The sequence below is a fragment of the Leptosomus discolor genome, chromosome 2 (assembly GCF_034619465.1).
Source record: "Leptosomus discolor isolate bLepDis1 chromosome 2, bLepDis1.hap2, whole genome shotgun sequence".
Taxonomy (NCBI): Eukaryota; Metazoa; Chordata; class Aves; order Leptosomiformes; family Leptosomidae; genus Leptosomus; species Leptosomus discolor.
Window position 1 is genome coordinate 66905680 of NC_141392.1, and position 12478 is coordinate 66918157.

General features: G+C 36.1%; 1 protein-coding gene across 1 annotated transcript in view; it reads right to left on the bottom strand.

The window, feature by feature from the left end:
• The window catches only part of LAMA2 (laminin subunit alpha 2), a 284721-nt gene that overhangs the window by 108076 nt on the left and 164167 nt on the right, over positions 1 to 12478 (bottom strand). The window contains exons 25-29 of the mRNA XM_086460446.1: positions 10207 to 10350; positions 7585 to 7764; positions 6627 to 6815; positions 6299 to 6534; positions 1494 to 1611 (exon numbers count right to left, since the gene is read on the bottom strand). Of these exons, the coding sequence (XP_086316572.1) occupies positions 1494 to 1611; positions 6299 to 6534; positions 6627 to 6815; positions 7585 to 7764; positions 10207 to 10350 (867 nt within the window). The remainder of the gene's footprint in view (positions 1 to 1493; positions 1612 to 6298; positions 6535 to 6626; positions 6816 to 7584; positions 7765 to 10206; positions 10351 to 12478) is intronic.

A 12478-nucleotide genomic window follows, 5' to 3' on the forward strand; every position in this document is an offset into this window, starting at 1 on the left:
AGCTTTTGTGTGTGGACTGAGCAAGATCTTCTTATGCAAGTCCTTTACAAGCACTCGAAGAAGAATTGTGGGGAAATCAAATGGAAAGATATCTGCCAGGACTCAGTGGCCCTTTTCAATGTATTTTCATAGATCTACTGGGATACATTATAAGCACTCAGAAAACTGACAGTTTGAACATTTCCTAAATCTTTGAAAACATCTTCCATGAAGCTTCTTTCATGAAGCACAGATGTGCTACAGAATGGTTCTCATCTACATTTTTAATGCATTTGAAGTGCTATTTTGGCCAGTCGGGCATGTAAAATGAAAGCAAAATGGACCACTTTCACCCTATTAGTGTTGGTCCACAAAGGCATGCTATTGGAACAGTTTCAAGAGGAAAGATCAATGTGAGGAAGCTACAGGTTCTCAACTATGAACTGCCTTTCTGACCAACTGTTCAGAATGCACTATATAAAGTTTTCCTTTTGAAATTACTTCTCTTTTTAAATTTTGTTGTTGAGTTATTCATTATAGTACAAACATTTAAGAAATCAAAATTGAAATGCTGTTTAGCTTTTTTTCAAAATATATCAATCATACAGCTATTAAAATGTTATATGGGAATTTAAATGTCAAACAAGGCAAACATAAAAATCTTGAAAGCCTTTACAGAATAGAATTTTTAAATTCTGCATGGCTCTGTTTAGAGTACTTGATGCCACAATTTTAACAACTTTTTTTTTTTTTTAACTTTTTTGGATTTTAATTTGGTTTTGTACTTTATTTGATGAATTTCATTCAAATGACAGATATTTAGCTCTGCACAAATAAGTAGTATGTAACCTTTAATTATTCACTATTACAAATGTTAATTTGTAGTTTATTTATAACTATGAAGAATTTATAGAATCCATTTGGTTTCTTTTTAATTTGTCATAGAGGTTTGCTGTGTTTTTGTCCTCAGATTCTGTGATTGTGGTGATGGTAAAATTATGCATATAGTTCAGCCTTTTGGTAGATATGACATCATAACTGTATTGTGTATTATGGCCTCACCATAATATGATAACATAGCACAATCTGTTGTAATTACAACCTGTAATACTATTACAATAGTATTCATAGAATCATAGACTTATAGGATCATTCAAGTTGGAAACGACCTTTGAGATCATCAAGTCCTACCATATTATATCCCTATCTTTCCAAAAAGGCTTGATCATCCAGTACCAGTCATACAGATGCTGACCCAGTAAAGCTCACTTTCCTGTATTCTCAGTATTTGAGTCATTGCCATGGTTTCAGTGGTATATTTGCTAAAGCAAAAAAAAAAAAAAAGCTTAAATTCCTTGTGAGTGAGATACCTGAGAGAGAAAGAATATAATTAAATTAAGGGAGAGTTGTTGCCAGTTAAATGAATTCACAGTCTAATTACTTATCACACATCACTCATGAACGGATCAAAGAAGATACAAAGACTTTTACTGGAAGACAGGTTAGCACTGTACCTCACAAGACAAACCAGAATAACCCAATGGGCAGTCACATTTCTCAATCAAGTAAGCTTGAGGAGTCATCCCAGACACAGTGCCGCCTTCAGCAACTTCCATTGAGATCTCAGAAATCCTGAAAAAAAGGGGCAAACACCTCTAATGAGATTAGTCAAGCACTAAATCAAACCCAGTTAGTTCATAGGCAGCTAGCATGGGAGAAAATGGTCTTTTATAGCTGTTTATAGGCTTCTTGATCTACAGGAGACAAACAGCAGTATTTTTGTTTCTCCTAAGGAAAAAACAAAGCTACCACCACCTCCAGGCTCATTTTACATTTCTAGGCAATAGTATAACTAACTTTTCTCTCCTGCTTGATTCTATCTCCTTTTTTAATTTCTTTTCAGCCAAACTATTAACAAAAGATCATATCTGATTCTTTATTTGGAGTGACTCATTAAGAAATTGAAGTCACATACTAAATGCAGTTTCAATTCATGACTCTCAGAGGTATGGCAATAAAATTGTTCACTAAATAAGTTTTTAATGAGGCAACTATTTAAAAAAATAAAATAAAATCTATCCTCAGCAACTAAAGCGATCTAACAAATTCTAGAGCAGACTTCAAAGACATTGGACATTTGTCTTTTTAGCAGGAATTTTAAGATCTATAGACAGATATCCTTCTGCCTCCCCTGATCATTTAGACATATAAACAATTTAAACAAACTAGAAATCCTACTACAGAAGCATATGCTTGTATCTGAAAGGGACATGTTTCATTGTAGAGCTTCTGACTTTTTAAACTTCCAAACATTTGTTTGATTGTATTAATAATAATATCTTTGCTTTCCAACCACTCTCTGTCTTGCTGACCTGCATGCTGACCTGTGAAAGGGGGCTGAGCACGTCCCAAAGACCACAAGCATAATTTCTAATGAAATACACTTAACTGTAATGTATTGCAATGCTGCTGTTTTAGGTTGCTTCTTTATTTTGGGGGTTTGTTAGTTTGTTTGAATAAATACTATGATCTGGAACAACTTACAGTCTTTGAGAAACAAAAAGGGTAAAATAGTGTAAATCTTAAAGCTTCAAACAGAATGACAACCTAAGAGAAAATGTCAAAGAACATGTGAATACCTAGCTGAATAAATGCCAATAATGCTGCTAGAGTCTATTCTTTAAGTGTGCGTGCACAGGGCTAACATAGAGGAGCTCAAAGAACCACTTATCTCCTCCTCATGCTCATAGTCCGTTCATCTGCTCTCAAACCTTGATTACTGAGTGACTGAGTGATGCTCATTCTGTGCATTGGCATATAGGCACCAATGTCAGGATGACTGTAGGAAAAGCAAATGCCCGCTGCTGAACTAGATGAGAGTTTTGAGATTGAGCTTAGGTGACCAGACCCATGCCCCTTGATAACCTTGTGTCAATGCAAAGTCCCTAAATCATCCAGTAACTTAAACCCTGGGCTCTCTTCTTACTGAAGAAAGGAGTACAGTGGAGCAAGGAAATTGAAGAAAAAAACCCAAGTAAACAAAGCCAGGTCAAAACAGAAGCCTGTCAATAAAGAAGTAAAAACCATTCAGATCTGATGTGTCAATGTAAGTTTACATTGAAATCTCTATGCATTTAATGGAAAAACAAAATGAAATCTGCCTCCCCATCATCTTCAAGGCTGAGGCAACAGTCTGTATGCTGCAAAAAACCTATTTACTGTCAGAAAGCTGTATTTACATTGTAATACATGCTGTGACCACAGCTACCTGTTGTTGGTGTGAAAATGTTACTTAAAGAAGGTCAGGCGTGGTTGATTCTTGGAACATGTCTAATAGGCAGCAGTCCAACAACTGCTCCTTGATCAGTGTCAGGGATATTGAAATAATTCACAGTCAAATTGAAAGCATACTTCCAATTCAAAGTAATTTATTATCACAGCCCAGTTGCCTGAAAATCAAAACAAAATCTAATAAAAGAAATGTTTCAATTTAGAGCCGTGAATGTGAAAATGAGGGCAACAAAATGAACAATATAGCAGAAAAATGTTTGGCTTTGGATTCTGAGCAGAAATCTCTAAGTCACTAGTAATGCTGCAGCTTTGAAGCATTAGCATTGCTGCTAAACTATATAGCTAATACAGCGCTAATGCTGGAACCAGGCTATTTTTATGTTTCCAACTGCTGCCGCAGCTTTGACTTTATTTTAAAATGTTTTTCCTGTAGTTTATCACTTATCTACAGCTTTTAAACTCTGCAATTGAAATTAAAACACTATTAAAAACTTCTAAAAATTTTAATAGACTTTATATATATCTTCCTCCTCTCATCTAGTTTCCTTTGCTTTATACTTTTCTAATATGCACAGTCAGGTAGAAAGAGAAACTTTACTAGTTTAAAACAGGGCCCTTATTTAGAAAGCACAACACACTCTATTTAAACAAATGATTTATTCTAAGTTACTTAATTCAATCATATGTTTAAAGTTGAGCATAAATATTATCTTTTAGAGGGTTCCAGACGATTTTTAATAAAAGCCTTCAATTCTTGTGCAACCTAATATTGCACTAACCTTTAAAAACATTTTGGGGGATTTATTTTGTGGTCTTAAGCAAAACTTCCTCTGAAATTATTCAAGGTGCTAGCTTGATAAAAATAATAATGTATTCCTACTATTCATGTTCTACTTAAAGTCTCAGATGCCATGTGATGAATGCTACCTATGTAACTAGACAGATCATAAAAATCCATTGTAACATAACCACATCCAAAATCAAACCCATTATTATATGCAATGATACGACTTCAGGTGGAGAGCTACCAGAAAGACCAGATGAACTTTTTGCTAAATCCTGCTGTTATACACAATGTCACATTCTGAAACGCGATGCTGTAAAAATACATTCTGGTTCTTTAATCGCCACCTGCAAACCTGCCCTGAAACTGAAAACTCCTCTGTTCTGTTATATGCCTCTTTACTAGGTAGCCTTGGTAAAATGGTAGTGTATTACAATTCAGGTCTAGTTCAGTCTCAATGGTCACATGCATCTCAGAACAAAATCGTGAAAACAAACGTTTGTTTTCATAACTTTGCTTATGATGCTTGAGCTGAGATAGCATTCTCTTTTTGCTTCCACAGCTGAACTAGGCTCTGTAGTGCATAAAGAGAAGGGAAGGGAGAAACAGACACAAAACATGGATATGCTTCTCAAATTTTCCATATAGCATTGGAGTTACTTTCATAACTCTTTCAACGGGAATTCCCTGTGCTTGTAATACAATATCCTAAATGGACTATGCCAAAAATAAACGAAACCAATGTAAAACATTTATGGCATCTGTTGTCAACATTTAGCATCTAGCCAGTGCAAGCTGGATGAATACTTTTCTGTAAATGATACACTTTAAAGAGATATATAATAGCAGCAACAATAACTATGTTTTCCGTCACGCAGTGCTGCAAAGTTGTTTGCTATTTGCCCCTACTATTCACCCTCAGACTCCAAAGATCATGTTCTTATAGACCTATTTGTAACCTGGAAATCTAGAAATAATTTTAGCCTATCACTTTTATGGCAGAATCATAAAAAGGACTTCTGGAGACCTTTGGAGTTTCTCTCCAATTATTCCTGTGCCCTTCCTAGTAAATTTTGCTTGCAAAGAATACTGTGAAAATATTATTGAAAACTTTTAGAAATAGTCTATGTAATCTATTCTAGAACTTCTTTACCCCAGGAATTTTTCTCTCATGTCTAATGTGAATCTTTCCTGCTGAAGTTTAAGCTCATTTGTTTTCCGACTTACCCACCATGGCACAAGAGAACCGATTCTTTTCTTTCTCTTTGTGACAATATTTTATGCACCTTAAGGCAATTTCTAGTTTCTAAATAAATCTAGTTCTTTACATCTTCTCTCACAGGTCACATTTTCTAACCTGTGATGATGTTCGCTTATCCTCTGAACACTTTAATAATTTTTTCTTGAATTCTAATATCCAAAACTTGATGCTTAGGCTTCACTACTGTCGGGTGGAAGTAAAAAATTTTTTGCACTTTGCAGGCCAGATCTTTTTATAAACACAGCTAGAATGTTAGCATTTCTCAACAAGAATATCATTACTGAATCATGTTCATCTGGTGATACGCTGTAAACAACAGACCCCTCTTTGAAGAACAGGTAACTAAGCAAATGTTCCTTGGTTGTTCAATTGACTACTCATCCCAAAGTGTAAAACCTTATTGTTGACCTTTAGATTGCAGCAGCTTTTTGTATTATTTCTCTCATCTTGCTGTCTGATGTCAACTTCAGATTTAGCAAGTGTTATCTTTATTTCATCATCTAACTTAGTAATGAATAAACTGAATAGAAAATGTTGACTATATCTGCCCCTAATATAGTGGATTAAGTAGCATTTCATTAGAGGAGTACTCTTTCATCTTTGACTATTTACCTCATTTCCCATTTGCAAGAGAAAATTCCTTCATATGCTAACATTTATGTTTAATTACAGCATCACGTTTTCATAAACTAGACATTTATTCAAAAAATACTTTGTTTTTTTTTTACGATGTGTGTGCTTACATGTTTTTTGCTCTAGGACCCTAAAAATAAAGATTTCATTTGCCTATTGTGATTTAAATTTTCTGTTGAATAAAATCTTCCTCTCCCGGATCTTCTACTATGCTGAACAATGACTCCTGTTCTTCTCAGCAGCTGCTTATAGCTGATGTTATGAATAAAAATTCTGCTGGGAATAGCTGGAGCTCTATCAGGTTATCTGTGACTACTTCACTATTCCAGACACCTGCATGAAATAGTTACCTGCTCTGCCTCATGATATTGCCATGAGTAGCCTTAATAAGAATGTAATGAACTTCATACAACACATTCAGGAAGTCTTCCCGGGATACAGCTCTACTTGGTCTTGAGTCATCTCCATAATGTTTCCAGGTGAAATCTGCCTGGGACACGGTCCTGTTGATACCTGGGTCATCATGATATTCCCAGGGCACAGTGTTTCTGACTCTTTGGTCATCACTATAGTATTCCCATTCATGCTGAAAGACAGTAACAAACAATCGGATTATTAATAGTATTAAGAAGAAGCAGGTGCTTAAGTTCTGGGGGAAAAAGCAGATGGAAACGTTACCTCTGTCATCTCTATCTCATGCCTTGTCAGCTGCCCAATCAGAGGGGCAGCCATATGCCGGACAATAATTCTTGTATGGCTGGGAGGCCCACCTCTTATGATGACTTGCGGGTAGTAGGTAGTAAAACCTGTCTCTTCTCGTGCTTCAAAGTAGATTGCATATTTCAGTTTCCCTCCGTAAGTGGTCAGCTAGCAAAGCAAAACACAAAGTACAAAAAGAAATCTCATTTTCAGTTAGCTAAAAATAAAATCCTGGGTATATGTGGGAGTTAGATACACTGTGCACCTGTGCACACTTTGATGAATGTGTGTGTGGTAGAAAATAGCAATACATGCTTGTGGAACTGTCTGGGGACAAGGGCTGTGTTCAAAAATACCCATCAGTAATTTATTATTGTACTACACTAAAAACAAGATGTTATCTATTTCTTTGTGTCTTGGTGGTCCCCGAAGTTTGTGTTTAGAGAAAGAAACATCCAAACTTTCCCAGCGCAAACCAATAAATATCAAACGTGCAAAATAAATCATCACAGAGGTGCATAACAATATCCAAAGAGAGGGTTATTTCAATCATTTTTTCCTGTGTAACTTAAAAAGATCAGGCAATTTTTTGTTTAAAATTGAGAGAAACAAAAAGTTACAAGAGAGGTATATTAAATTTTAAAAAAAATTGTTTTTCAAATAACATTTTTATGTGAGAATCTGTCCTGTGGAAGTGCATTACATGTCTGTAATTATCTATTTTAAAATAGTATTTATGTATCAGACTTATGAATTTCTATGATAACAGAGCAAATAATTTCTAATAATGGAATGGTATTTTTATTTTTGAAGTAACTTCCACTGTGTGATGAAATGCTTATTGGAAGGCAAAAAAAGGCATTGCAAAATACAAATAGAAGAGTAAAAAAAAAATTATATAAATCCACATCAGTATTCAATGGAATTTTATGTTTACCTTTCGTCCCTCAAACTGCTCTGGAAGTCTCCAGTAAACAGGTTCTGACCGAAGATCCTGCATCACCTGTTCTATATTTGCTACTATTTCAGGAGGCTGGAATGCAATCCCTGAAAGAGTGCTGCGCTGAAGCTTTTCATCCACCAGTGGCAGAATCATTTGCTCTGGCTTCAAGGTCACCTATGCATATTCCAAAAAATAGAGAAGAAGACCAAATCTATTTTTTCCCATGAAGTGTTAGTCTTCAAATTCTACCTTTTAAAAAAATTATTTCTAGGTAATTTCATTTCACATCATGAGCAATTTGTCACAAAACAGTCTTACTACTCCTTCAGGTATAAACAGTGATAATAATTACTTACCCCTCAAGCCTTTTGCACCTTGTCCTCAAGTTAACAAAGAATGTGCTAGCACTGGTAAAAATGGTTTCATCAGCAAGTGATCCCATAAATTTTATTGAAGCAATTTTCATCGTGCTATTTCAGTCTCAGGCCTCTTCTGTTCAGATTGTGAGAAATGTACCTTATGAAGAAGCATACTTCTTACCAACGCTTACTATACATCACTGGGGCTGCAGAACACAGTGCCTGATCCCTTGGTACTTTAATGCAATATTCAAGCTAAATGTTCTCCAGGCAACATGCAAAGAGTGAGGGCTCAAGGTTTCTGTAACTCTAAATTCAGATGTAATGAAAAATATAAGGATGCCAATTAGATCCTTGTAATTTTCTTAGACATGTTGAAAGAGTCTGAAGAGCATTATGTAGAAATCATTATTTAGATGAAAAACTGTAATAAGAGTCTTAGTAATTCTGTGCAAATGAAAGTATCACAGGAAGCGTGTGAACAAATGCAAAGGGCTGGTATCAAAATTGCTTTCTCCCAAAGAGTGAGGAAAACAAAGAAAACAAATGCAGAGTCATGTCTCCAACAGCCATCTCATCAACAGGCTGTTCACATGATAGGGACCAGGTAATGAGGAATCAACCAAGCCCTGTACTGTACTTTGAGCATCTTGGTATTTCCATTTACAGCAGCATCTATGGACTGATCAGACATGAAAGCATTCCTAATATTGCCAGCCCTAAGTGAGATTTCCTGAGTTCCTGTAATAACTGTATTTTACTGTTCACTACTTTAGATATCAAGAAAGTGGTCAACACATTTGAGCTTCAGATCAGCCTTTTCCTATTGTCATATAAGACAGGATTTGCTTGTTTACATGTCTAATGCCATTTGAAGTGCATAAGAGTATCTGAAATAGCCACTAGCAGCTGGCAGAACCCAGTCTCACCCTGTTTACAACTCTGAATCAATTCTGAAATAGATCAGGGTACCAAAAACTAGATGAGACATGGACATACACTTGTTTAGATATGAGCATAAATATGAAAAGAAATTAATCAAGAGACACAAAATAATCAGGAGGTTTAAACTATGTTTCTGCTTTATGCTGCCACAAAGGTCAAAGTACAATTTTCCAGAACTGTTGCTGTCATGGAACTTGATTAAGTCCTATAGCTTCTCAGCCCTTTACAGCCTTTCATCTCCAGCCTATCAACATATGATAGGCAAAAATGAAATAACGAAAATAACTGGGTCAGATCATGATAAATCACTTTGTCCACTGGGAAGGGAAAGAGGTGCTATTGGATTGAACAATGAAGGGGGAGAATGGGTGCTATTCATATTACTTTAACCAAGAGATATGAGCTATTTAGTAGAAGATCACAACTTAACTTCAGCCTGCTATAGCATCCTTATCCAACTGATGTTTGTGTATGCAAGTCAGAGGCTTTGGCTGATTTGCATTAGGCAGAGATTCCCTCTATGGTTGACATGCTTTCTAGTAGAGATGTGACTGACCGTACATGGGGACTGAACTAGTCATTTTCCGTTAGAAATGGCTCCTCCAGAATGTAACTGAGGAGCTGGCACAGCAACGACAGACAGCAGTGGTCTCACTGTGAGTTTTGCACTCATTGTACAGATAAATGGAGACATCCAGTCCGCCTTTATTTGTCAGTCCAGCATAGGTCTCAAGGCCCTCTTCTACAAAAAGGTGAAGGGCTCTTTTCTTTGCTCTGGTGGATTACACCCTCCCATTCTCGGATTTAAATAAGCTTCAACAAGCTTTCTTTTAAAAATTAAAAAACAAACAAACAAACAAACCAAAAACCAAACCAAAAAAACCCAAACCCAAACGAATGAAAATAAACAGATTAAATTGAACTATAGGAAATCTATGCTGGACAACAAGCATCTGTGACCCTTGAATACACCTGGGTAAACCATGTATCATCTACCAGAGATTATGTTACAATGCACTGGACTGCATAATTTCCCCACATGAATTGCTTGCCCTTTCCTGCGTTTTAACAGCTTTACATTGGCTTGATGTCAGCTTTCCTATCACTGGTTTTCTTTTCTACTGATTTACTTTTAATGCCTTCACCCTGATTGTCTAATGGAACATTATGCTCTCTCCTCTTCTAAAGGATATAGAGGAAAATGTTTGCTTAAATGTTTGGCCATTTTCTAGCTACCTCTCAGTGCCGGACTAAAAGATGCCAGCAGGAAACAACATTATCGCATTACATGGCTCAGCAGTTTTCTACTCACCCACATGCGAATCAGCCCCCTTGCCTCACTGCACTGTGTAGTCAGGCCAAAGCAATAGCAACTGCTGCAGCCAAGTGGGTTTCTGGCAGAGAGGCTAAATGTACCAGACTTGCACCTGTCACAGTGGACACCTTCCACATTAACCTGGAAGACAGAGAACATTTTTAAAAAAAAAAAGCAAGCTTTATTTCAAGGTAGTAATAAGAAAAAGAAAATCATACAGTAATAATAATAACAGGGTGGACAAAGAAATAATAATAAGTGTAAGGAAATAGTCAAGGAACCTTCCAGCTTCTTATAACGTGCGTATACAAACACATACACTTAATGTAATTGAGGCATTTGCATTTGTATCCTCTGAGTAGCTCTGAGCAATGGATGCTGGCTTCATACTGACAGTTGAAAGCACAGAAAAATCAAATGGCACTTTGGGCATGACATGCTCAATAACTGATTGATAAGATAAGAAAAAATATGTCCTTCTGAAATTGCCAGGGTTAATCAAGGGTTATTTAATAGGAATTAGCTTTGACAAGTTAGAATGTTTAAGGTACAGTACTAAATGTTCTTGCTGAGAAACATATTTTAATGGAAATGTTGTAGAGAAAAGCTTTCGCCTCTTCGTGATTGCTTTCCACATCATTGAACAGTATTAACAAGGCTGAAATGTTTCAGTGTTGTAATGTCAATGCTTTTATTTTTATTTTTCAATTATTCCAAATAAAAAGCTACACCAGATAGGGCTAGATACACATTAATTTATGTGTAGTCTTTTAAAACCATTTGCATACTGAGATCGAGGTATTTTAAAAAAATCACCAATATGAGAGCACTGGTTGGCTTTTCCTCCATCCATTTTTTTTTTCCTCACGAGAGTAATGGGAAGAAGCCAATCTAAAAAGAAACTCAACTTTCCAAAGCTTATAGAGGAAATCAACATCATCCCCAAGGATTTACCATTTTTAACCCTCATTTCCACATGTAACTCTGTCAGCAAATGTGCCTACAATGTATTTAGCTTAGATTTTGCTGCTTTTTGTCAGGGCTGACAAAGGGGCTCTGGAGCCTTTGAAAGCTCATTGCTGCACCTACAACAGCAGGTTTAAACGCAAATGATTACCATTTTATAAAAATCTAGCTCTTCAATATATAACTCTTTTTTTGAAAGTTACACAAAACGTTAACCAACCCTAGATTTAAATTCAACCTTAGATATAAAGTCTGAAAAAAAAAAAATCTGCTCATTTAATTCAGTGTTATTTGTCCATTTTCTGTCATAAATTTGTTAATTTTACTTGCTTTGCATTTTTGTCATGTCAATTACAATTTCTTATCATTAATCATCAGCTAAACATATACTGTTAATTTGCACTTACAGAAACATAGAAGCGACTATACTAGCCTTAAAAAAATCAACAAAGAAACATTTCTATTTAAAAACGCCATAAAGCCCCATTCTTTCTTCTTAGTGCTTACAGCACTACAAGACAGACATTGACATACTGGACCTAATCCAGGAAAGGGGGCATCAAGATGGTTAGAGGGGTGGGAGCACATCATGTATCAGGAGAGGCTGATAGAATTGAGATACATCTATTATAATGTAGGGTAAATAATACTGAGTTTTATTCAGATGGTCCAAGCGACCAACTTCAGTTTTCTTATGGTCTCACCATCAAATGAATCAGTATTTGTGAAACAGAACAAGACGTTTTCCTGTTCAAACATGCCATAAAAATGGGAGGGTGGTCAAGCAGTTTGCTCAAAGAGGTTGTGAAATCCCCATCCTTGGAAGCACTGCCTCAGCAACGTCTTTCAAACAAGGCGCTGGATTAGATGACCTCCACAGGTCCCTGGCAATCTAATTTGTTCTATAGTTCCTCCATTGAGTCTATCCTTTACACTCAGAATGAAGTGACTGGTGGCCATTTAACAAAATAATTACCTGGCAATTCAATCATTTAAATTCATCCTTCCATTTTACTAGCTCTTTGTGTCAATACAGTCCCTAAAGAAAAATGAATCAAAATCACAGAAAGAATCTTTAGAGGTCACTTTTAAAACCTCCTCCTTGAATCAGGACCGTCACTAGATCAGGTTACCCATGCCTCTTTCTAGCCAGTTCTCGATAACTTCCAAGAATGGGTATTTCACAACTTCTCTGGATAATCTGTTCAAGTGCTGCATAACCCTCCTAGTGATTTTTTTTTTTCCCTAATGTCCAATCCAAAATTCCCAAGCTGTCATTTGCAGCTGTTGTCCCTTGTCACAT